General features: G+C 37.3%; 3 protein-coding genes across 4 annotated transcripts; 1 reads left to right on the plus strand and 2 right to left on the minus strand.

The window, feature by feature from the left end:
* The first annotated feature begins 194 nt into the window (after window positions 1-194).
* LOC103518743 (probable E3 ubiquitin-protein ligase sinah) lies at window positions 195-1,804 on the plus strand. The gene is made up of 2 exons (XM_008483825.2): window positions 195-514; window positions 717-1,804. Exons 1-2 carry the CDS (start codon window positions 210-212, stop codon window positions 1,246-1,248), a joined length of 837 nt encoding a protein of 278 aa, XP_008482047.2. The 5' UTR covers window positions 195-209; the 3' UTR covers window positions 1,249-1,804.
* A 1,603-nt stretch (window positions 1,805-3,407) lies between these two features.
* LOC103518741 lies at window positions 3,408-14,088 on the minus strand. Of its 2 annotated transcripts, XM_026830466.1 has the most exons (2): window positions 12,858-14,087; window positions 3,408-12,230 (listed from the first exon to the last, which is right to left on the minus strand). In XM_026830466.1, exons 1-2 carry the CDS (start codon window positions 13,810-13,812, stop codon window positions 3,559-3,561), a joined length of 9,627 nt encoding a protein of 3,208 aa, XP_026686267.1. In that variant the 5' UTR covers window positions 13,813-14,087; the 3' UTR covers window positions 3,408-3,558. The 2 variants fall into 2 exon arrangements, with proteins under 2 accessions (XP_026686267.1, XP_008482044.2); XM_008483822.3 differs by having other exon boundaries at window positions 3,408-14,088.
* Window positions 14,089-14,776: 688 nt separating this feature from the next.
* LOC103518745 lies at window positions 14,777-23,158 on the minus strand. Its single transcript, XM_008483827.3, has one exon. It carries the CDS (start codon window positions 22,762-22,764, stop codon window positions 16,486-16,488), a length of 6,279 nt encoding a protein of 2,092 aa, XP_008482049.1. The 5' UTR covers window positions 22,765-23,158; the 3' UTR covers window positions 14,777-16,485.
* Between the last annotated feature and the right edge of the window lie 2,517 nt (window positions 23,159-25,675).

Below are 25,675 nucleotides of genomic sequence, written 5' to 3' on the forward strand. Positions count from 1 at the left end.
AAGTGTTATCTAAAACTTTCTCGCTTTGAGTTCATAGATCGTCGCGACAAATTTCAAGATCAGAGCTCATTTGTGTGAAAAAATGTGAAAAGGTTAACTATCAGGAATTTAATACCGATGGTTAAAAAAATTTGGCGCAGACTCCTACTGCATTTAAATCCTAACAAACAATACCCACAATTTTCACCTTTTTCACATTAATTAAAATCATGAAACGTAACACGCTCCTGTTTTCCTTCTCTCCCATTTCAGGTCTCCATTGTAAGAAGGAGCCAGAGTGTTGTGCCAACTGCAAGGAGCTGATAGCATCCATTTCCGAGTGCGGCGTTTGTCTGGAGCCCCTGGACCGCGGCATTACTTCCTGTCAGACCTGCGGCAATCTAGTGTGTACCTCATGTGCGGCCAGACTTCTCAAGTGTCCATTCTGTAGGATCACCATCGACTATTCCTGGCAGAGGAATGTGGCCCTTGAACGAATCTTTACCAAACTTGAGCTACCCTGTCGAAATTTCAGGTGAGTCGACGGGGTAAGGGCTAATAAGACCGTGGTGAAAAAATTTAGAGGAGTTAGATTAACATCTTAATTTTAGAGTTTTGTTTATTTCGAGTCGCAAGCTTGAAAAGTTCAACCCGTCAGCCGGTCTAGAACACAATCTATTTCCCCTCTAAGATGTGCGATCCAATAAATTCTAACGCTTTACATTTCCTGCTTTCAGGTTCGGCTGCAAGGTGTACCTGCCCAAGGCGAAACGCGACAAGCACGAAGACAAGTGCAAGTTTCGCCAACTCAAATGTCCCATGCACGCTTGTCCCTGGACCAATTCAGTCCTGCATCTCTCCGAGCATCTCAACCAAGTGCATCATCTTCACCTGCTGAAAGGCAACGGGGTCAACATTGAGATCTCCAACTTCAAAACGAAAGTCTCCGAGAGCGAAACCAAAGTGCACAAGTACGTCATCCTGATGAACTGCTACTCCCAGTATTTCATCTGCAAGCTCTGCCTCTACAAGAAGGTCCTCACGATGAGTTTCGTTCAGATTTCCAATAGTTCCCCGTTCCACTTCGGCGTGTTTGTGAATATCGCGAGTAACTTCAAGAGTATGAAAGGCATTGTGCCCATCCACTATGCGTGTCCTGAGTTGCATATATCCTGTGATGCTCTCGTGACGCCCTGGAAATCCCAGGATAACTGCGTGAAAATCTACCTGAATATCCGATATATGAACGCTCCCATACGATTTATGTAGAGGGGAGGGAGAGGGAGAAATGAACTAGTCCACAGGAAGGGGAATTAATTAGTTACTCTACCTACCTAGTAAATACTGTTATTTACGCTGCCAAACTGTCTTGACTTGGCGGGGCGGAGTGCTACCGCGTTCCTTTTTAATGCAGAAAACACAGTGTAGCATGAACTTTGTAGCAACAAAACTGAGACATTGTTACCTATACGAGAAATTTGTAGGTTCTTTTAAACATAATCAATCGATGCTGTCTGCACCTCACTCCCCTGATTTTAAAATCAAGGTTGAGAAAGATGGTGACAAAATAGAGAAAAGACCACGTAGTATGTCTCTCCCTTCATAGACGAGAAAGGACTCAATACTTTCCATTTCCCCAAAGGCGCATTAACTTTAGCCAGTAGGTCATCCGCGCCAGCACAAGAAAGTTAACTGGTAAGATGTTAATTACTTTCTTTTTTATTCAATACGGTTACCTATAATAATTATTTAATTATTACCTGTGTATCATTTGTCAGTTGTAAATATTTCAATTATTTATTTATTTATTTATTTAAATGTAGTCAGAATTGTATTTTGTGACTATAAAAAAAGTGTCAATTATTTATTGAATTGTCTGAATACAGTAGATATGAATTGTATTTTATATGTATCTGAAAAAACGTGTCTTATTTCTTTTGTAATTTAAGATGAGTAGCAGATATCAAACTATTTTCAGCAAAAAATAACACTTTCCTTTTAAAAAATTGATACCAAAACAACAAATTCTTTATTTTTACCATTCAAAAAGGTCAAAATGGAAAGTAACAGAATTGAGATCAATATAAAAAATAAGAAAGTAATATAAAAGACTACTAAGGATAACATTTGAGGTTATAAATTTAGTACCATTTGTAACCAAAAAAATATATAAAATAAAAATAACAAAGGGGGGGGGGAAGTAAAAATAAAAAGATGACACCTGTATAATATATGCACATAGGAAATACTAATGGTAATCATAGCATAGCCCGAGTGAATGAAACTAGGGATACTGAAATTTTCAACAAAATTTTTAGAGTTAAGCAATGTCGAGCGTGTTGTATAAGTGAACGGGTGACCGTCGGGTATGGTTCTCGACTGTTGATGCCTACATCGGGGTGACTTTAACCACGTGAGGAGCGCTAGTAAATTCCAGCAAGCTTGACTACCTCGACATTAGTCCACAAACTCAAAACATCACATCACTTAAAATTAAGGCACTTGACTAAAAAAATAAATCACATCGTCTTGATAGCCAGCAAAAAAATTAGCCACAGTTGAAAAAATACAGTGTTCAAGTTTAATACTTAATATTAATGGGGCACAACCAAATGAAAATTTTTTTCGAGATAGAGTCCTATTCCGATGTAAAAGTACCCAAAAAGTGCATTGGCGCACTCAAAAACATCCAAAACGGTCCCTAAATCCCCTAAAATGTCGCTAAAAGGTCGCAAAAAAAATAACGTTGAAACAGCCATGGTTTACGACCTCGCATGAACTGACGTCATCACGAAAAAATGGCTGCCCGCAAAAATTATAGGGGCTCAACCAAATGACAATTTTTTCGAGATAGAGTCCTATTCCGATGTAAAAGTACCCAAAAAGTGCATTGGCGCACTCAAAAACATCCAAAACGGTACCTAAATCCCCTAAAATGTCGCTAAAAGGTCGCAAAAAAAATAACGTTGAAACAGCCATGGTTTACACATGAACTGACGTCATCACGAACTGACACATGAACTGACGTCATCACAAAAAAATGGCTGCCCGCGAAAATTATAGGGGCTAAACCAAATGACAATTTTTTTCGAGATAGAGTCCTATTCCGATGAAAAAGTACCCAAAAAGTGCATTGGCGCACTCAAAAACATCCAAAACGGTACCTAAATCCCCTAAAATGTCGCTAAAAGGTCGCAAAAAAAAATAACGTTGAAACAGCCATGGTTTACACATGAACTGACGTCATCACGAACTGACACATGAACTGACGTCATCACGAAAAAATGGCTGCCCGCAAAAATTATAGGGGCTCAACCAGTCCAAAATTCTAATATTAATAGTCCAAAATTCTTCAAAAAGACAAAAGACCAAGAACTTCAGAGCAGTACTAAAAGATCGAGCTCTATGTTCAGAAGGTGTTCAAAAACGGTTCTACTTGATTGATGAAAAGGATAAAGAAAAACATACCAAGATGAGTCTGTGTACGTTTGTGGTAATTCAGGGTCTTGGTCAACTGCTACACCGGCCTTTTGATTTTTGAAATCCCAAATGTTCACCAGGTAGTACCCAGGATTTTGTTTACTTGGGGTTCGTGGTACGAGTTGCCCGATTTGTCTTCGAACTTGAGTGCTGAGCTTCAGAATGTTTGGATTTTTCTGTAGCAATAGATTTTCCTTTACCACTTGGTAAATTTTTCATTGACTTTTGATTCTCAAGGAAATTTTCCGTCGTGGAATTTTCTGCCTTGAGGTGACTAGTCTTGGCAATCTTTTCCTTAGGACTTTCCGTTGCTTGTCCGGCTTCAGATTCTATGTTGGTATTTAGAGAATGAACCTTCCAAATATTTCCTTGTTCCAGCGGTGTTTTTATATCACACTTCCTTGATTTCTTTTTTGTTTCATTGCTATCACATTCTCTTTTCGTTTTTGTACTATCACATTTCTTTTTCTGATCCTCGCTAGAACAGGCTTTCTTTATTTCTTTCAGATCGATTTTTCTATTGAATTTATTACCCTCTAAGCCCTTATCTGAATTCGATTTGGAAGGACATTCAATCTCATGAGGATTAGTTTCGGCGACAGATACGTATTTTCTTTTTGAACAACCATTATCCATGTGTTCGTCTAATGTTACGCTGACTTTTTTGTCTACATCTTGCTTTTCCAAGCGTTTTGTTCGAGTATTCTTCTTATCTACATTGTTGGTATTTTTATCTAAAGGGGAGGTAGTGTCTTCAGAGTCGGAGCTTTCGCTGGTTGATTCAAAGTCCGAGTCTATATCAGCTAAGCTTGCACGTTGTACATTACTTCTGCGAGGGTATCTTGTTTTTGTTTCTTCTTCTGTTGTGAGTTTACATTCTGGTGATGTGCTTTGTTTCAGCAAAGTACAAGACCGTCGTGTTCTTTTCGATGAAATTTCTACATTTGAAGATTCAGGACTTTCAAGTTCTCGAACTGTCTCGGATTTTTCATTTCTTTTGCATTCAGGTTGAGATGTGTTTTGTTTCTGCAAAGTACAAGAGCGCCGTGTCCTTTTCGATGGAATCTTTTCGTCTGAACTGCTATTGTCATCCCGGATTCTTTTCGACTCCTTACATTTTTTTAGTTCAGACTCTGGTGATGAGGTTTGTTTCTGCAGAGTACATGAGCGACGAGTTCTTTTCGATTGAACAGTTTCTTCATCTGAGGATTCTGAACTGCTTTCATCTCTTGATTTCCTAGATATATAAGATGATTCATTGGGTCTATGTGATCGAAGTGTTCTTTGAATATCTTGGTCTTTTTTCTCTGATTCAATATCTCCTTTATTTTTCTCTCGGCTAGTTCTAATTTTATCTTTTCGGTCTAATTTTTTCAACTCCGTTTCACTTACTGGAAAGGATTTACGAGTTCTTTTTGGAATGACTTCCATTCCCGATTCAGAGTTCAAGTCTCTTTGATCTTTTTTTGATAGATTTTTCTGTTTAGTGTTGAGTTTGAGGGTTTTTTGAGGTACATTTTCTTCCTTAGACTCATGTTCTTTATTATTCTTAAGCACCTGTTTTGATTTGTGTGATATCTGTGACTTAGTCTGTTGTGAATCTTGAGATAGTTCGTATACATCGGATGAAACACCACTAACAGATGCATTTCTGTCATTGGATAGATCAGTTCTTTTTTTAAATACAGTTTGTTTTGACGACACTATTGAATTTTTAGGAGTATCTGAACATTTCTTTTTCTTTGATTTTTCCTTTTGACAAGAATTATGTTGTTCATTTCTATCTAACTCGGCAGTAACCATACAATCATTATCTTGCTGTCTAGATGAGTTTTCATTGTTTTTAGTTCTGAAAAATTTGTACTGTTTTTTGTTCAAATCCGACACACAAGAACTTTGTGTTTGATCCTTACATAATATATTGCCTTGAAAATTTTCATTTTCTAAGTAGTCAGTTTTTGGAACATTTTTCAAAGGTTCATTTTTTATAGAAACTTTATCTAACACATCATTACCATTGTCATGAACATGTTTTGTCATTTTTGTTTCTACTTTTTTCTCACATGATTTCATTCTATCAGTGTGAGTGACTTCATGTGTACTTTCTTGGTTCGATGTTATCCTGCTAAAGGGATTGTCCTCATTACTTAAATGGCTTTCGCCACCTTTGGAAACAAAATCGTCTTCTGTAAATGTCTTGGATTTTAGAATTGAGGTAGATGACAAGTTTAGTTTTTCATCGGTTTTACTTATAATCTTTTTCATCATTTCGAGTTCATTTTCTTCAGCCAACTCTAGAGGTTTATCAATATTGTTTACAATATCACAAACATTACCTTTATGTTTTGGTTTAGCTATAACCTCATCAATGTGGGTTCGAGTTGAATTATTAGTCTTTAGAATCTTTAGATGACCGTCCTGAAACAATGGTTTTTCAATCGGATCGGATTGTTCAGGAATTTTACATTTGTTTGTAGTTTTCTCACTATCTTCACATGTATTACTACATTGGACATAAATTTTCATCATATTTAATTCACTTTCTACAAGTGAATCTAAAACATCATCCTTATAAACGGATTCTACACTTAGTGGGTTTAAGGTCAGTTTTTGATTGTTTGTTGCATCATGAAGTTTGTTTTTCAAACTTCTTTTTTCATCAGCGTCAACAGTTTTCTCAATGTAATGGTTATGTTTGGAGGATTCTGATTTCCCTGCACTGCTTTTAGTTAAAGAATTTTGAAGAGCAATGTTTTTAATGGTCTCTTGTAATGATCCTGATGAATTTGTATTTGATACTTTTTTCTCTTGTTTTATCTCTACTAATTCGAGTTTTCTTTTGAGGGACGGTTTTTTCGAGCTGTTAGTAATATTGGACTCAGGGCTCTCATAATTTTTAGGTAGAGGTGTTATTTCTCTTTCATCTGAGCTGTTTTTAATATTACGGTCAGGACTTTCATCATCTTCTGAGGGAGACTTCGTTCCTTCATTTTCGACATATTCAAAGATGTCATCAATATCTGCAAGCAAGTCTTCCAAGAAGTGGATATCGTCATCGTCATTCTCATTTTTATCTGTATCTAATATTGGTTCATTTTGTGGGGATGTAATTTTAGTGTCAAGATCGGAATTTTTACATTCTTTCACGTTTGTTTCCGGAGAATTCTTACTTTTATCCAGATTTGCAGTTGACGGATTCTGAGGGAATGTTATATTAATTTTCTCAAGATCATTGTTTGGGTCTTTTACATTTACTTCTATAAAACTATCACTATTTTTCATAGCTACAGAATCATCTCTATTCAAAGTAACCTCTTCTTTTGATAAAATGTGTTCATTATCTTCAGTTTTTTCCTTTAAAAAATCAAATTTCGGGTTCTGCTTTACATTAACTATTTCATCAATCTGTTTAATATTTTGTATCGTCTCCGGTTCATCGTTGCTGTTTGCAGGATTTTGTTCTCTTTCATTACTAATTTGTAGTAATCTACTTTCTAAATACGCCTTAGCATCCAAGAGTAGCTGATCTTTTTCAGACTCGTTCAGTGAAATCGACGTTATTCCTTTTTTCTTTTTAATGAAAGTTAATATATCACGAAGATCATCCTCAACAATTTCTCCTTCTTCAATATCACTCGTGGAATCTTCAGTTATGGCCAAAGTAGTATCAGGACCTTGTTTAACACTGTTTTCACCATGTTTCATTTGCGTTTTTTGTTCACTTTGGCGATCATCCGTAATATTTTCATTGTTACAATTATCACCATCTTCATTATCGAATAATGGAAAGTTCATATCAATATATTTGAAAATATCATCGACGCTCTTTTGGAGATCATTTATTTGTATGTCACTACTTTCACTGCCATGAGGGTTATTTTTATTTTGAATTGAGGAATTGTGAGGTATAGTAGAATCTTCTCTACGAGACTTCATTGTTTCATTTCTTAAATTTTGCAATTTATTCCTGATTGAAAAGTATTTTTCAAGATCTTCAAGTTTTTCAGATTTTCTAACTTTTTCTTTGTTCAGATCACTCATATTAGATCCATTTTCTTCAATTTTTCTTTCGATCAATATTTCTCTAGCTCTTTTATAAAGATCTTGTTTATCGTAAATTGTATCTGGACTCGCCTGTCTCTTCTTTAGTTTAGATCTTAGATCAAATGTTGGTTTCGAACGAATGTTGTAACCATACGAGTTATCCCAATAGACACCATCTTCTTCCTCAGACAGTTCTGGAGAGTAAATCTGGGAATATACAACTTTACATGGATTTTCCAGCTCCGCATTTGATCTCTCTGGGCTAGGAGAAAATACGATTGGAGATCTTTTACGTTTTCTTGGGCTAGGAGATAATACAATCGGCTTCCTTTTGCGCTTGACTGTATTCTCAGTTTGTAACATAGAATAATCTTCGCAAAATCTCCGATTCTTTTCTTTTTGAGAACAAGAAGAACTTGATGAGGTAGACCTCCTCCGTGAACGTCTGGATTCCTTTCCGATTGTTAAACTTCGAGAGCCGGAGGGACTCGATGATCTTTGTCGAGAGGAAAATTGGATTTCTTTGTTTATCTTTGATCGAGGCGGAGACCTTTCACAACTTCTAGGTATCTTTTCAGCTTTTCTTTGTCGAATTACAGAGCTTCTAGGAGATACGGATCTCCTAGGAGATCTATCCTGGCGCATTCGAAAGATTTTTTCGTTTCCGGAACAAGATGAACTTGAAGATGCAGATCTCCTATGTGAATACTTCGACTTGCTTTCCAACTTCAAGCTTGGAGAACTGGAGGACCTCAAAGACCTTCTTTCATCGGGAGAATGAGGCAATTCTCTGTCCCTCTTTGATGGAGATTGTAAAAGTCTTTGACGACTATTAGAAAAATGCCTAGGAATATCATTTCTTTTCTGATACTTCAATGGGCTTCTAGACAATCTTTTGACAACATATCTAGATTGTTCATCATTTGTTCTTCGAGACCTGGAGGGACTCGATTGAACAGGACGTCTGGAACTTGAATTTGTTCTATTATCTTCAGGCAATTTCTCTCGAGAATACCGGGATCTTCTGGATCGAGATTTTATTCGTGAAGGACGATCTTGATAGTCACGAGATGGTGGAGGACTGATAGATAAAGATTTTTCAGGTGATTTCTCTCGAGAATGTCGGGATCTCCTCAATCGAGGTCCTAATCGTGAACGATATTCATTGTCACGAGATCGAGGCGGACTGACGGACATAGATTTTTCACGAGAAATACGTTTGTATCTAGAGTCTGTTCTTCTTTCTCTAAATCTAGTCGGACTTACTGAATGCGATCTCTCTCTGTACCCCAAAGGTTGCCTACTTGAACCCACATCTTCCCGAGAATAGTTGCTTGGTCGGCTTGTTTTACTAAAAGAATTTCGACGAGGAGACAGTGATTTTTTTCGTGTAATTCTCGAATACTTTTCTCCGGACGCATTCCGATTACTCTGTCTTCTAAACGGTGGACTTTTAGAATCACGCCTACTATTGTCACTGCTTATAGGAGAAAAAGGTGAATTCACGGATGATGAACATGGGTCTTTTAATGAAAATTCAATTCTATGCATTCTATCATAAATAGCCGTATTTCTTTGTTGAAATTTCTGAAGACCAGCTGTAAGAAAATCCAAAATCTGATCATCTAGAGATTTGGTGTTTTTCTCATCTTGAGCTGCTAAAGTTTTACATTGGGTACTATCTTGTTTTGTATTTTTACTTTCTATTTTATCCATTTCAACCTCACTTGCCAAGGGAAATAAAATATCGTCATCTTTAGCATTTGTAGACATTTTCGAATTGTTATTTTCGATTGTTTTTACTTCATCTGAGAGAGATTGAACAGAATTATTCAGACGAATCAGAGCCAAGTTTTCATTATCCTGTTTATCTTTGTCCATAAGTTCTAATTTAGAAAATTCCACTGTTATTTGTCTATACATTTTTTGCAAGAAATTTTCAAAGGCTCCAGAAGTGTCGTTTCCTAGAACGCTTTTTTTCAATTGAAGTTGTAATGTATACATGGTTTTCATTATTTTTTTATATAGCTCAAATGTAGTCTTATTTTTTAAGAGATCAATGGTTTTATCAATGTTGTCAATTAAAACGTCGTGAGGATTTGAATTGGAATTTTGCGTAGAACTGTTTCCACTAGTTTTGTGGACACTGGAAGAATTATACAAATTAATATCAGTATTATTTTGGAGCTGAGACTCAACATGACTAGACTCTGTGTCCACTAAGGCACTTGGTTGAGATTCTTTATTAGAATTATCCACAACAGATTTTGATGTGTTGAGGGTCTCAGGTTGGGAACAGTTGTCGATATTTTGGTTTCCATTATTATCTCTGTTAAGCTCTGACTGTATAGGTAGACTGGTTGGTTGAGGTTCTGGATTCGTAGCATTATTTTGAATAGACCCTGAAGGGTGAGTGGTAGGTGGACACACATTTTCTGCTAATTCTTGATTTGGAGGATTATTTTGGTAAGATGTAATGTTGGTAATTGGAAGTGGGTTTGTAGAATTGTCTCTTGTTGCTGATGTGTTTCGAGTCTCGAATTCAGAATAAATATGATTATTGGATGTATGAAATTCAGTTGGGTTGTTCACATGGTGATCATGCACATTTTGATAAGATTGTTCGTAAGGGTAATCATTGCAATTTTGATTGTAATACTGAGAGGCATGGTGGTGCTGCTGCTGCTGCCACTCATAAGGTTGTTGCACATGGGGAGGCATGTGGTCAAATAAGTTTGAGAAACTTACATAGTTTCTCTGCAGATGTTCAGGTGGACCATGATTTTGAAAGTGCGGTTGTAAATAATGGAGAGAAGGGCCGTTATACTGAGGTGGAGCATTCCATCCGTGGTGAAAGTTGCCGGGTGGCATGTTCATCTGATTTGGTCCGTATGGTTGATTTTGTATGTTAGGTGGTGGTATTAGCATGTTTGGCTGTGGTAACGCTAGGCCAGATTGTTGATTTTGTATATTTGGCGGTGGTACCATTGGCGGACCACTTGACTGATTTTGTGTATTTGGTGGTGGTACCATTGGAGGACCACTTGATTCATTTTGTATATTTGGTGGTGGTGCTGTTTGAGGATTACCATGTTGACTTTGTATGTTTGGTAGATGCGCCACTTGAGATGAATTAGTATGATTTGAAGGAAAAACATTTCCAAGGGTGGGGATTTTATGACCTGAAGTACTGTTTACATTACTTGAATTATTCTTTACATTGATTGCTTTGTCTTTAGGTACAGATGTGCTACTGCTTGGGTTGGGATTTACAATGTTTATAGGTTTTACCTTAGCGACCGTAACATTAGTTGGGTTTGCAGATAATGATATTTTAGGAACATTTTCAACAACTGACGATGATTTCTGTTCAGATGTTTCATTTTCCTTAACGTTCGTCTTTAAAAGTTCTCCAATACTTCTAACTCTGATTGTTAAAACTTTTGATGTTTCTATGTTATTGTCCGATTCTGTGATAGTTTTGGATCCAGTTTCCTTCTGTGGTGATTGACTCGTTCTGGTCGTAGCTGTAGTATTTTTATCTTTATCAGCACACTTTTCAGCGGAGTTGGACAGTTCCTTTGTATCATTTTTTGTTTGAATATGTTCAAAGACAACTTCAAAGTCCGGAGGGGTCTTTTGAACTTCGATTTTGGTGTTTTGAGGTTGTAGATCTTGTGATTTTTCAATCTCATTAACGACTATTACATTATTAGTTTCCGAGTTTTGAGATTTAGACTCTTCAACTCGAGATTTTTTAACTTCGCCAACTATTTGTATAGCATCAATTTCCGAGTTTTGAGACTTAACAGTATTTTGAGATTTGCCAACATCACTATCTATTTTTTCAAACACAAGTTCTAGATCTGGAGATCGAATGAGGGTTTTTCTGATATTCGTTGACTTATTGATAGAAAATAACACATTTTTGTTGTTAGTAGTTTCAGATTTTTCAACAACATTCTTTTCTTCAATATGCTTCACTTGCTTAGTTGAATCTTTTACACTTCCCGACAAAGAGCTATCAGTATTAATTTGTTTTTGTACATCTGAACTCTTTGGTACTTTTGGTTCCGACTCAGACCCTAGTGGACAGGAAGATAGAAAAGAGCTAAGGGAAAAGGGAAATATTTTGGTACTAGTTGATTCACCCGTCTTACTTTGTTTAGATTTCTCTGGGGCACACTTGACTGTATCTCCTAGTTTGTTATTAACAGAATTGTCATTTCCTTGCTTATTTGTAAAAATCTTGGTGTTTTCTGGTGTATTTCCAGAATGGCCAACTTCTTGTTTATTTACAGAATTCTCGTCATTTCCTTGTTTATTTACAGAATTCTTGGTATCTCCTGGTTTATTTGCAGAATTCTTTTCATCTCCTGGTTTATTTGCAGAATTGTCATCTCGTTTACTTGCAGCATTCTTGTCATCTTCGGCTTTAACTGCAGCAGTCCTGTCATATCCTTGTTTATCTGTAGAAATCTTGGTGTCTCCTGGTATATTTGCAGAATTCTTGTCATCTCCTGGTTTATCTGTAGAACTCTTGCTGTCTCCTGGTATATTTGCAGAATTCTTGTCATCAGAATTCTTTGGAGAAATTTTTGAATCTGTTGGTAAGTTCTTATGATCTCCAGAATTATTTGAAGAATTCTTTATTTCTACTGACTTATTTGAAGAATCCTTTGTTTTGACTGGTTTAGTAGGGGAATTCTTTGTTTCAACTGCTTTATTTGAGGAATTCTTTATTTCTACTGATTTATTTGTACTCGTTTCTACTGGTTTATTAGGTGAATTCTTTGTAGCAATTGGATTATTAGGAGCATTCTTGGTTTCTACTACTTTATTTGCGGAATTCTTTGCTTCTACTGGTTTGTTCGAAGTAGTCGTTTGTACTGGTTTATTAGGGGAATTCTTTGTAGCTACTGGATTATTAGGTACATTCTTTGTTTCTACTGCTTTATTTGTGGAATTCTTTGCTTCTACTGGTTTGTTTGAAGTAGTCGTTTGTACTGGTTTATTAGGGGAATTCTTTGTAGCTACTGGATTATTAGGTACATTCTTTGTTTCTACTGCTTTATTTGTGGAATTCTTTGCTTCTACTGGTTTGTTTGAAGTAGTCGTTTGTACTGGATTAGGGGAATTCTTTGTAGCAACTGGATTATTAGAAGCATTCTTGGTTTCTACTACTTTATTTGCGGAATTCTTTGCTTCTACTGGTTTGTTTGAAGTAGTCGTTTGTACTGGTTTATTAGGGGAATTCTTTGTAGCTACTGGATTATTAGGTACATTCTTTGTTTCTACTGCTTTATTTGTGGAATTCTTTGCTTCTACTGTTGAAGTAGTCGTTTGTACTGGATTAGGGGAATTCTTTGTAGCAACTGGATTATTAGAAGCATTCTTGGTTTCTACTGCTTTATTTGCGGAATTCTTTGCTTCTACTGGTTTGTTTGAAGTAGTCGTTTGTACTGGTTTATTAGGGGAATTCTTTGTAGCTACTAGATTATTAGGTACATTCTTTGTTTCTACTGCATTACTTGCGGAATTCTTTGTAATTACTTTATTGTTAGGAGCATTCTTTGTTTCAACTGTTTTATTGGCGGAATTCTTTATTTCTACTGATTTGTTTGAAGTAATCGCTTGTATTGCTTTATTCTTTGTAGCTACTGGATTATTAGAAGCATTCTTGGTTTCTACTGCTTTATTTGAAGTGTTTTTTGTTTGTACTGTTTTATTAGGAGAATTCTTGGTTTCTACTGGTTTATTTGAAGTATTCTTTGTTTGCAAAGTTTTATTTAGGGAATTTTTAGTAATACCTGGTTTAAGTTCAGGTTTCTGTGAATCTTTTGGTGTACTTCCCGCTGTCTTTGAAATTGTTGATTTACATTCAGAATCTTTCTTCGTAAGTTTATCCTGAGATTTCTTTACAGGCGTCTTGGTAACTCCTGATTTTGTGCTACTTACTGGTTGATTTGCAGACTTCTTGACTGTTTCTGGTACTCTTTGAGACGCCCTTTTTGTAAATCTTGCATTCCAGTCAGTGTTCCTGGTATTTCCAGGCCTAAAAGCCGGGTTCCCTGTATCTCTTGACGGTAAAGAATGTCTCCTTTCACTTTGGTAATGATCTCTATGGTATGTCTGGTAGTTGATCTCATTGCTTTGATACCTTTGACCAAAAGAGTAGTGTGGACGGGCATCGTGACTTGTGGGACGGTATGGGTGATAGGAACTTGGATTATTGTACTGATGTCTGGGCCTGGGCTCATGTGAAGGATAATTCAATAGCCAGTTGTGATGAAGGTCACTCCAAGACATTCTTGATCATTGTCTCATCTGAAAACAAAACAGAATTGTGAAGATATTACCAGTTAACAATTTTCAAATTACTTATGTAATCAATGTTCACCCCTTTTTTCTATGTTTATGCTTCAACCTTTGTCCATAAAATGTGTTGCTAGGCGATCTGACTACATTTTCCCAAGGTTTAGGTACTTTTATTTTGAAAATGATAGATATTAGAATTAAATAATGCCCAAACTCACCTTAATCTCAAAAGAATGTTTGAAGATTGTCTTTTTTTAAAGACCGAACTGTCTTTTTGTGATTATTGAAAGGGTTGCCCTATATCAACACATGCCTGACCGAAAAGTCAAGTTTCAATGGGCTTTCGTACAAAGTAACTCAAAGATCTTTTTACATTTGTACTAATAGTATAAATTTCATGACCCCCTGGATTGAGAGTCGGAGTTTTCGACCACTGGAAATCAAAAACCTAACTACCTACAGATGTAGGTACCTACTAGTAAACTTTTATTCTGTAATCTGTATTTATTTGTGGTTAAAATCTTTACATTACAAAACTAAACACTATCGAACAAATTAATGGATCGGGCCACCATAGGAGTTTAATTCGGTTTAGGTTCAACTCTTGGATCAAGCAATCTGATTGGCTTACCGAGTTTAAACTTTGATTTTGACCCGACTATAAAATAAAATGCCCCCCCCCCCCCCCCCCCCCCCAATTAAAAGCTTGAATATTTGATTTCATTATTGGCAGAAAATCCCAAAGAAATGTGGGTAACCAGACCCAAAACCTTTTGAAAATAATGCTTACGGATCATATTCAAGAAATAACAGATTATTCAGGACGTTTGAATATTTATTTCAAGATAAAATAATATTTAGGGGGATAAAATATTTACAATTTTAAATAATTGAAAAACAACCTTTACAAAATAGAACGAAGAAAATAGACTCCGAAATAATAGAGATTTTTTTCCATTCCTGTTCCTACACTCCTATCGTCTAAGAAAAAAAAGCACTTTAAAATTTGCGCCTCAACATTGATTTTTTTCTGCTTTCGGCTAGAAAAGAAACATTCACCGCACTGTTAATTTCTGTATGGTAAATAGACACATGTTATCACTGAATTGGCACTACTCAAGTGGAAGATAAAATATCGTGGAGGGGAAAAAGATAAAAAAAGTTTTCAAAATTAGGTACGTACTTTCTATAGGTATGTACTTTTTTCTGGATACCTACATTTTTAATAGTTATGAGGATTAAGAAAGGTAGTAAAAAACTTACCCACTACTTTTGAACTCAAATAAAAGGACAATTATCTAAGTACAATTGGTCATTTTATACTTTACAATGTGATGAAAAACTATTTAAATTAATAATATTGAAAAAATACGTGTATAACTTCCTGTCAATAGATACACAATAATCAATATTCCTCGCACTTGACAATTCTAGAAGTCTTGAATTAGAAATATGTACCAGAATATTCGTAATACAAGGGGTCCCATAACTTTGTGGTGGTCCTACGATTTTAGAATGGTTTTAAAACCAGTATTTTCTTAAAAATAAACACAAAATTCTACAACTTTCTCTTTTATGACATTACACACTAATCAACATTCCTCGCACTTGACAATCCTAGAAGACTTGAATTGGAAATACCAGAGTATTCGTAATACAAGGGGTCCCATAACTATCTCTTTTATGACATGTGAAAAGAAGCAGGGACGTGTGTTCGACACGTTCTTTGTTTTTAGATTAAAAAAATCTTAAAATCTCACCCTATTTATTCCTGTGAGCTGTAGAGAATGCGTGGGTTCAAAGATGGTTGCTTTGGGTTGCTTTGCCTCGTTTACTACTTGTCTCATGCTGGGATGTTAATTTAAGCGGTAAAAATTACGTTTAGAACAAAAAACATCGGCTGGTTGAAACTTTTCAAAAATAAAAGTATGTACCTGCCTATAGTAAAAAAAGAAAAGAAAAAAAAAAAAAAAAAAAAGAAAAAAAAAAACAATAATAATGATAAAAACGCTCCCTTCTTTTCCCAGTTCGTAAGTCATATCGAGAGTTTATACACACCCTATATTTACTAGCTGATTCACACAACACAGGTCAAACCATGCTCAGTCAGCAAATTTCAAACTAAGTACTGCTGAGCTATTGTCTACGTCTTCAGTCATCTTGTTTTACAAAACTCTGTTTATGTTTATCATGTAGGTATGTGCTTGTGGTTCCTTAAGCAGAGGTTCCATATTGCATAGATAATAAAGTCACAACCCGGCTGGGTTTTTAAATAGTAAAAACTCCGTAGTGGAAACCAAAACGTGTGCGGGAGATACATACTGGTTGTCTACAGAGATTCCATATTGCATAGATTATAAAGCCACAACCAGGCTGGGATTGTGAAAAACAGAATTCCTAAATAGTAAAAACTCCGTAATGGAAATCAAGACGTGTGCGGGAGATACTTGTATAACAGCCCAGTTCAGAATTATCAATTTAACATCTGACGAAATGGAAGAGAAAAACGAAAATATTTTAATGTGTCTCAAATATAACTTCACGTACTCCTATGCATTTGCGCACAAACCCCCCAAAAAAGATTTTCATAGTGACGTAATATTCTGGACTAACCAGGACTTGACATTGATTCTCATATAAATATTATTTGACATATTGGTTCACTCAATATCTGTCTGACACCTGTTGAAATCGTCTTTGAGTACTACGTTTTATAAAAGAGGTGTAGCTTTCTCCTTCTTCCCTCATTTCTTCTTTCTGTGCTCCTAGTCCAAGGTAGCCACTCTTCTTTTCCACTTGGACAGGGTTCTTATTCCCTTGTCCTGCCTTACCCAGACCTGTTCCCTGGTCCCAACCCATTTTCATGAGTAATCGACTTCCTACTGACATGTCTGGAACCACGGGAGCGACAGGTGGTGCAATGTTAGATCTATATCTCGAGTCCATATTCTTTTCACAAGTGATGCAAGAGTCAAAGCCAGATCTCTTGTACGCCATACAGCCAGGCGTACTACATAGCCAAGACTCTGGAGGACTACTAGCTCCTCCTCTACCTTGGTTCTGTGCATTGGTTTTCCCCATAGTTTTGTTACGACGTTCTGCTGCTCTATCTCTGTACTGCTGCTTCCTGTTCTCTTCATCATCCGGATCCAAGTTCTTACTCACGTACCACTGTTTTAGATTATTCCTGTGCAGCTCTGATAGTTTACTATGCTTGTTCAGAACATCGGCATTGTTGAACACCCGATGACATAGGTTACATGTGAAGTTCTTCCAGTCAATAAAAGCATATTCTTCCTCCTCATCCTCACAGAGAGTATGATTATCCATGATAAGAGAGGAAATGCTTTGAACTGAAGACGTTCCGGGTTTGGAAGTTCCTGGTTTGGGAGGTTCTGTTTTTCGAAGAATGTCGAAACCAACATCCGCAGGGGTTGACTTTTCATTACTATCCGTGTCTTGATCAAACACATTGGCAATGGCTTTCTTTTGTTTCTTCACAGACTTGGACCATTTCTCCAAATCTTTCATAACTTTCTTCGCGTGAATTTTACTTTCTTTATTAGCGGAATTTGTTCCCAGTGCATTTTGATCATCCTGAGATACTGCAGATGGATTTGTAATGTTTCCACTAGCTGTTCCTGGACCTGCTTTCACAGGGGCGCTACTGATTTCAGAATTTTGAACCAAAACGTAAGTTCCACGTGTAGTGTCATATTGTAAAAATTTCCCTGTCTCCATATTGTAGAAATACTGAGAGGAACTCTCATAGTATAATCCAGTAGAGTGATCATAGTAGTAGCCAGAGTTTTGATCATAGGTGAAAGAGCTCACGTTAGGGACAGGCCACCGTTTATCATCAGTTCCATTGGGTACACCAGAGCTCTGAGGAGTACTTACATCTTCAGGTAGAACCACATTGATGGGATTACCTTGGATAAGTTCTTGTGTGTAGAGAGCGGTGTAGTGTTCAAAGAATTTGACTCTCTCTACTTCTGTGGTGGCGTACAGGGAGGCACTGTACTGCGCTAGACGAGGAACATCTGCAAATGTATACATCCTCTGTTTAGGAGCACAATCCTCACTGACAGGAGTTTGGGGTACAAGAAAACTCATAGCAACTCGGGGACCAGCTCTAATATGAGAGAACTCTTCCATATGATCTCGAATACATTTCTTTAGCATACTGCACGCTTGTGGGTTAGGCAACTCAACAAGAAAATGAACAACCAGATCACTAGACGAGTCAATATGGGCTTTCACAGTTGCACTCAAGAAAGGCGCAATTTTTTTGAAAATCTGTTGTATATCATCTACAGTGGTCGTCTTTTTGAAATTTATTAGAGCAATTTTATTAGTGACGTCTGTCGTTATTTGAATATCACGAAGTTTTTCTTTAAGCTTTTGACATTTCAAACAGATAAGAGTATCATAAGAGTTTCTCATAGAGCAAGAATTACAAGTCCATTTGCTTGGTTTCTTTGAAACATCTGCAATACTCAACTGGATCCCGTCTTTGTCTCTGCCAACGTATAAAACTCTGTTTGTTCTCTTAAGTAGTTCACTAGCAGACTCTAGATCTGTAAATTTAATAAACCCGTCGGTATAAGTCTCATTTCTCAATATTGGATGAATCTTAACATAGTCAAATCTCAAATTGAAATCACGCAAATATTTAATGACATGATTTTTCGTTACCCACTGTTTAATATTGTTCATTGAAACATATACGTCCGTTTGTTCCTTCTTACTTTCTGTAGAGGGCCCTGACGTGTAGTCTTCATTCTTATCAATATCCATATCTTCACTAGCATTAAAACTACCAGGAGGTAATAATGCTGCCTTGAACATGTGAATATTTGATAGAGCTTCAAGAAGAACGCGATGCTCTGCAGCATTAAACTTGGTCTTATCATTCAAAGTAGCATAAATGACAACCTGACTTGTGGCTTCTATTTCATTCAACGTTTGAATAATCAAATCTTTGTCAGTGGGAGTTAGAGAATCTAGAGGATTTGCCATCGTCAGCTGATTGTTTTGAATCATGATCGATGTTTGCAATAGGACACGAAGAAGAAACTCTGGATCCTTCAATTCTTTCAAACTTAAGCTTACTCTTTCACTAGGGGCTTCATTATGAATCCATGGATTCACTGCAGGAGGTTGTTTAGGAGATTCACGTTTTTTGTTCCAATATCCATCTTCATTTCCGTCAATATCATCGAAACCATCTTGATCTCCTCGCCGTCTCTTGTCATGATGTCCAGGGTGTTCCCAGTTAGGTCTACGATTATCATTGCGGAATCCTCCTCGCCATCTGTCATCTTTACCAAAGCGATCTTCACGGGAGTTACCTCTACCGTGGTGGAAGGGACTGTTGTCTTCTCTATCAAAATTACGACCACCTTTATGGTTTGGTTCAAGACTTTGGTTTCTATTAAAGCGGTCACGCTTACGTCTAAATTTATCCGGGCGTTTACCAAAAAGTTCGGCCTCTTCTTCTTCTTGTTGCAAAGCGATTGCAATATCTTCCCCGTGAGGTGAGAACAATTCATCTACATCACTTCGTCTTCCTCTTGCTTTTTTTGGGTTTCTTCGATTGGGTGACATTTGTCTTTTATATGAGGTCTTAGCACCACTTGCTACATCTGTTGCAGTCTTAGCATCAGTTTCTACATCCCTTGTGGTCTTAGCATCATTTTCTACATTTTCTGAAGTCGTAGAATCACTTTCTAAAATTTTAAAGGTCTTAGCATTCCTTTCTAAGTCTTTCGAGATCTTGGCATCACTTTCTACATCTGTTGAAGTCTTACCATCGTTTTCTACATTTTTTGAGGTTTTAGCATCACTTTCTATAACTTTTGTAGTCTGAGAATCACTTTCTACGTCCTTTGAGGTCTTAGCATTACTTCCTAAGTCCTTTGAAGTCTTATTATCGCTTTCTACGTCCTTTGAGCTTTTAGCATCACTTTCTACATCCTTTGAGGTCTTAGCATTACTTCCTAAGTCCTTTGAAGTCTTATTATCGCTTTCTACGTCCTTTGAGCTTTTAGCATCACTTTCTACATCCTTTGAGGTCTTAGCATCATTTTGTACATCTTTTGACTTTTTGTTCATCTCTAAATTTAATTCTGCAGATGTTTTCTTTGGTGGTAGGTTTTTACCAAGTTCCTCCTTTCCATCGTTTATACATTTTGTGTCAAGTCCTTTTGCCGATTTAGTAGTGGATTTTTGAGATTTTCCAGTTTCCAGTGTTTTGTTTTCTGACTTCACAGTTAATGCTGTACTTTTCTCCGTAGAAACTTTCGTTTCTATTTTTTCCTTTACTTCTTTTTTATTTCCATCTTTAGAAACATCAACTTTTTTGAGAGGAACAATTTTTGATGTATCCTCTTTACTTGGTTGTTCCACTTTAGCGGGCTTGTTCGTTTTCCCCTCATGTGTCTCTGTTTTAAGAGTTTGGTTATTTGCTATTTTTTCGGAAGACGAAGCATTAATAATAACCGACTCTTTGGAGTTTTTCTTTTCCACTGTCTGATTTTCAAGTGATTTGCTTTTATCAGCCTTTGCCTTTTGGTCACCATTATTCCCTTCATTTTTGTTTTTATTGGTTCCTCTCGCTTCAGCTGATTGCCGTCTCCCACTTGGCTCATTTGCACGTGAATTAATAGGCTTAGGTTTTTCATTACTTTCTCTTCTTTCATTTGACTTTCCAGTCTCTACTTTTTTGTCACTGTTACTACTTTCACTTATTCCAATGGATTTCCCTTTAGTGTTAGGCTGATTGACACGTGAATCAGCCTTTACTTTTCCTTGGTCATTTTTAAGACGATTTTCTTTTATTTCACTTTCTTTTTTAATGGTGGGCTCCGTGACACTAGATTTACTGTCCGTATGGACCTCTTTCTTTGGGTCGATTTTTTGTCCTGCTGTTTTATGGGTTCTTTCTACTTTTTCTTCTACTTTCTTGGATATTTTGTTTTCACCCATACTTTGGGAATGTGGTTTTACCTTAACATTATCTTCATGGACCCTTTGTTTTTTATCAACAACCGACTTTTCCTCTCTTCTTTGGCTCTGACTTTTAGATTTTGAGTCTTCGTAGGCACCATCTTTTTTAGGAGGTTTAGAAACAGGCTCCTTTACACTGATTTTACTTGCACTCTTTTCTCGTTCATCTTTTTTATTTTGATTATCGGAAGAGCTCTCACTGTTTTTTGTTTTAATATCATCTTCATCAGTTTTTGGTTTGTTTTGTTTGATCAAGTAAGATTTCATTTTTCCGATCAGTACATTTGTTTTAATTATGTTGGCCTGGGGTTTATTTTTGTTTTGACTTTTGGTCTCCTCGTCTAATACTGATGTTGAAACAGACTCCATATTCTCGATTTTCGGAGTATTTTCAGACGTTCTATTAATATCAGCAGATTCATCTAATTCTGTCTTCAGATGCCTGCTGCTTTCATAAGAATCTTCCTTTTTTATGTTTTTGATTTTCTTGTCCAAGTCGCTTTCACTTTTATGTGATCGTGACGGTCTATCTTCTATTTTATAATCTCGTCTTTTCTCCAATTCCTCATTATTTTGTGAGTCGTCGTCACTTCCTTCCAGAAGTTCAGCTCTTTTCTTAAGAACAGCTCTCCATATTCCAGTGAATTTGTGATTCAGTGCGTCAAACACGATGGTGTTTTCATTGTAGTACATCATCTTGAACGATTTCTTTTGACGTCCTGTGATTTCAAGTTCACATTTTGTATGCATCATACACATTTCTGCAGCAGATACTGTTGCAAAAGCAATAAGTGCCAGAAATGTTTCACCAAGTGCCTGTGAAAAGTGGAATGAAGCTTTCTCAATATAGAAGGGTGGTTTTGTTCCATATTCTCGTGCATACTTATGAATGGCACCCCACAGAACTTTGTCAGTAATCCAACTGTCCAAGTTCATTACTAATAACACACTTGAAAGTTGTTGAGCGCTTGCAAATTTTCTATTTTCACTTTTAGACATTGCAAGTAAGTTGATAACTTTCTCCTTTATTTCTGCATACTTTACACTTTCACGACTTTTACTTCTCGTTCTTCTACGAGGACTCGATCGTCTAGGACTTCTGCTCCTACCACCCCTAGAGCTACACTTATCATCACGACGACTGGACCTACTCCTGTGTGCTAGGGGACTTCTACTTCTACGACGAGATGTAATATAACTGGAATGAGTAGTTTGACTTCTGTGATGAAATGGACTTTGACCTCTGAATTCCTGGCGATGTGAAGGAGGACTAACACTTCCTTCCCAGGTTCTGTCTTGTGACGTATAACCTCTTCTCTCTGAACTTCTGCTTCTCCTACTTCTGGTTAGAAATTGATCAACTTTGGAGGTCATGTTGTCGGTTTCATCTTCGTAATGGTTGAATTGCTCGTAAAATGGCCTAGAAGTAACAAGTTTTTTCCCGTCAACTTCAATCAATTTGTCGTCCGATGGTTTCCTCTCGGGACTAGGGGAGGGGGAGTTGAATGTAGGAGAATAGATTTCCACTCTCCTAGGGGCCTGATCAGTGGCATTGTCATTTTTGATATGTTTGCTTAGAGCATTTAACAACTCTGGATCGATGTCTAAGCCACCCAATGACTGATTTAATTTGTTTACAGTATTTAGAACCATGGATGCTTCTTGCAATGTGTTAGTACTTGCCGGAATGGGAGTATTAAAGGAATAACCTGTGACCATTTGAGAGGGATGTTGATATCCCTGAGCACTGGCAGGCGCGGCACTGTAGTGTTGATTGTAAGGTGCTTGCTGGGCAGGAGCATTGTAGTAGTGACTTGGGGCACCGCCAGCGCCATAGAAATTATTAGAGCCAGAACTCTCAGCTGCATAGGCAGGTGCAGGAGGCTGAGAAGTCTCCCAGATTCTTGGGTTTCCATTCCATTCATTTGACATATTGAACAAGTCCTTGGTGAATCTGTTAATGCAAAAAGAAGAAAAAAAAATTCAGAGTTATTCAATTGTCATCATCCACTTGATATAATACAGTTGCTATAATTCTCGGTCTCCATATTAAGATGATCTTTTACGGTCAAATATGAGTTTCCTCTTCTTATTCCTGTCAACTGAAATTTTATATTTGGTCTTGAAAAAATATCAATGATGTGGAACGCAATATTGATGAGTACTTTCTACAGCTAAATGATCATTATTTAGAAATTAAATACGTTTGTGTGACGTCGGCTCACGGATGTAACAGCTAATGGAAAATTATTTTCTATATCTACTCATGACGAGCCTGAAAACAGGTAATAAAGGAACTCTGCTCAGTGTATCCAATTATCCAATGTCTGCACATTTAACAGGATTTACAGCTGGAATATCCTGGTTTGAACCTAAATAAGATCCATAATAGGATAAGGAAAATAAAAAGTAACATTATTTTTTTTTACTATATGAGGAATGAGAACGATCGAGGAACTTTTGTAGTTCAGTTTCGAAAGTTCTATTTCCAATTTCATACTTTGTCCTGACCTATATCAAGGAGGAAATGTCTAAAACACGAGGAAGTAGGTAAAAGTATAGCCATTTAACACAGAAAATGATTTTTTTTTAAGAGGTTTGACAGAGGGAACTGTAACTGCTATGGTCTTATCGTCCCGAAATCGAAGAGAGAAGGAAGACAGGAGAGTTTTGGTAGAGGGAACTGTTAAAGTCTTTTTATAGAAGACAGGATAGGAGAAAGCCAACCGTTTCAAGAACGAACCTTGTTTGCTTACGGATAGAACCCGCGACCTAGCGCTTACAAGTCAGAAGTCAGACGAGCTACCCTCCAAATGGCCGCCAAATAAAGGGTAATAATAGGAACGTAATGAAACTTGGTGTACCTTCCTAAAACAAGACATACTTTGTAGTGGCACCTACATTTGGGCTTCATACCAAGACGAAGTATCCGAGTCGTCTCATTTATCAAACGACTCTTGAATATCTGCAATACTACATAGATCATCGAAAAGCTCAATCCAATTTCTGCATGACTATAAAAAAAAGGACAGAATGAAAGTTCCAAGCGATTTACTTTATGGTCATGAGGCGATTTTTATACCGATCCAGTGCGGTTCCATACTCGCGGTTATAACAGTGGCGCAGAGTGCCGGTGAATCAGGGTTCGAAATTTTTTTATGACAACAAAATTGGCAGTCGAGTAGGGTTGCCGAATGCCTGCCATTCCGTAGATTCGTATAAGCTTAAAGTATGGTTTAAGCCTTAAACCATCCCTTGGGACAGTTGCTCCCACAGCTAAGCCTCGAAGCGAAGCTTTTTGTGTATGGAGACAACCATCCCGTAAGTCGAGGCTAGTAACACTACAGTGCCTTTATTTTTTTAAGAGATTTGATAGAGGGAAATGTAACAGCGGAGGTCTTGAGGCCCGGAAGCGAAGATAAAAGGAAGACAAGACAGGCGAAAACCAGTTGTTCCCAGAACGAACCCTATTTGTTTGGCATAAAGTTCGCCCCGGATAGAAATCGAACCCGCAACTTAGCACTTACAAAGCAGACGCGCTACCCTTAAAGCTAGCTCATTTTGTTACTCCCCCATATCACTGGTGATATTTATATTCTCACCCAAGCACATCCAACAACGACTTTTACACGACTTCATTGGGTCTAGAAGTCCTGTAGATCGGGGCTGAAGTTCTCCCCAGGAGGGAATCGAACCCACGACCTAGCACTTACAGACGGACTTTCACACCACTCCACTAGTGTAGTCCTTAGATCGATCTACAATGTGACATCAAAACTTTCACTTAACTTTTTTTAGAGAAATAATAGTAATATAGGTACAGTATTATAGGCTAGGCTATACTTGTAAAGTTAGTACCTACTATAGGCCCTATAGTATAGGGTATAGTGTACATGGTATAAGTACTCCTATGTACTTACAAGGTTAAAGCCAGTGTTGTCTAGCGTTAGAGAAAGCTCATGGATTTAGAGCAGTGGTTCTTAAACTTTTTTTGTCCGCGGAGCAACTGCTGTAAACTGTACGGAGCACTCCCCCCCCCCTACCTTTTAGGAATTTTTAAAAAATAATTCGGAAATGTTCATTAGCGTACGGTCTACGGTCGGTACGGCTTGTTCCAATACTTCCCATTTGACTAAACATATTCGTGCGATTTTTTTTTTTCTTTTTTTAATGCGGTAAGAAAAATGAAACTATGCGGAGTACCTGGAAGCTCTTCGCGGAGCACCAGTGCTCCCCGGAGCACAGTTTGAGAACCACTGATTTAGAGATATACCTGTATGTATGTAGAATGAGATCAAGATCTTTTTTTTTTTACTGTAACATAGTGAAGCGGAAAGCATACCCAGCTCATAAAGTATCCAACAAGCGACGAATTCAAACCGCATTTTAGCCTTTAATATCTGTTGAGGTTTTTCTCCCTTCAAAGAGGTTTGACAGAGGGAACTGTAACTGCTATGGTCTTATCGTCCCGAAATCGAAGAGAGAAGGAAGACAGGATAGGAGAAAGCCAGCCGTTCCGAGAACAAACATTATCCCATCAGGATAAAATCCGCCCCGGGCGGGAATCGAACCCGCGGCCTAGCGCTTACAAGGCAGACGCACTACCAACTAAGCTAACTAGGCTGGTTCTTGATTCTATTACTACAGTATAGCGAGCTATACTAGTTTTTTTTTGTCTCCTTTCTATTATCTTCTTCGCCTCTGCCCACACAAACAGTCCATCCTGGACAGAAAGTTGCTCACATCTCTCTCTCTCTCTATCAAGTCCACTGTTCCCATCTCTCTCTATCAAGGACTGAGAAGTCCACTTTCACTCGATGTGAATGTCAAGCCAGGGTCAGAA

The sequence above is a fragment of the Diaphorina citri genome, unplaced genomic scaffold, assembly GCF_000475195.1.
Source record: "Diaphorina citri unplaced genomic scaffold, Diaci psyllid genome assembly version 1.1 scaffold2340, whole genome shotgun sequence".
NCBI classification, from domain to species: Eukaryota; Metazoa; Arthropoda; class Insecta; order Hemiptera; family Psyllidae; genus Diaphorina; species Diaphorina citri.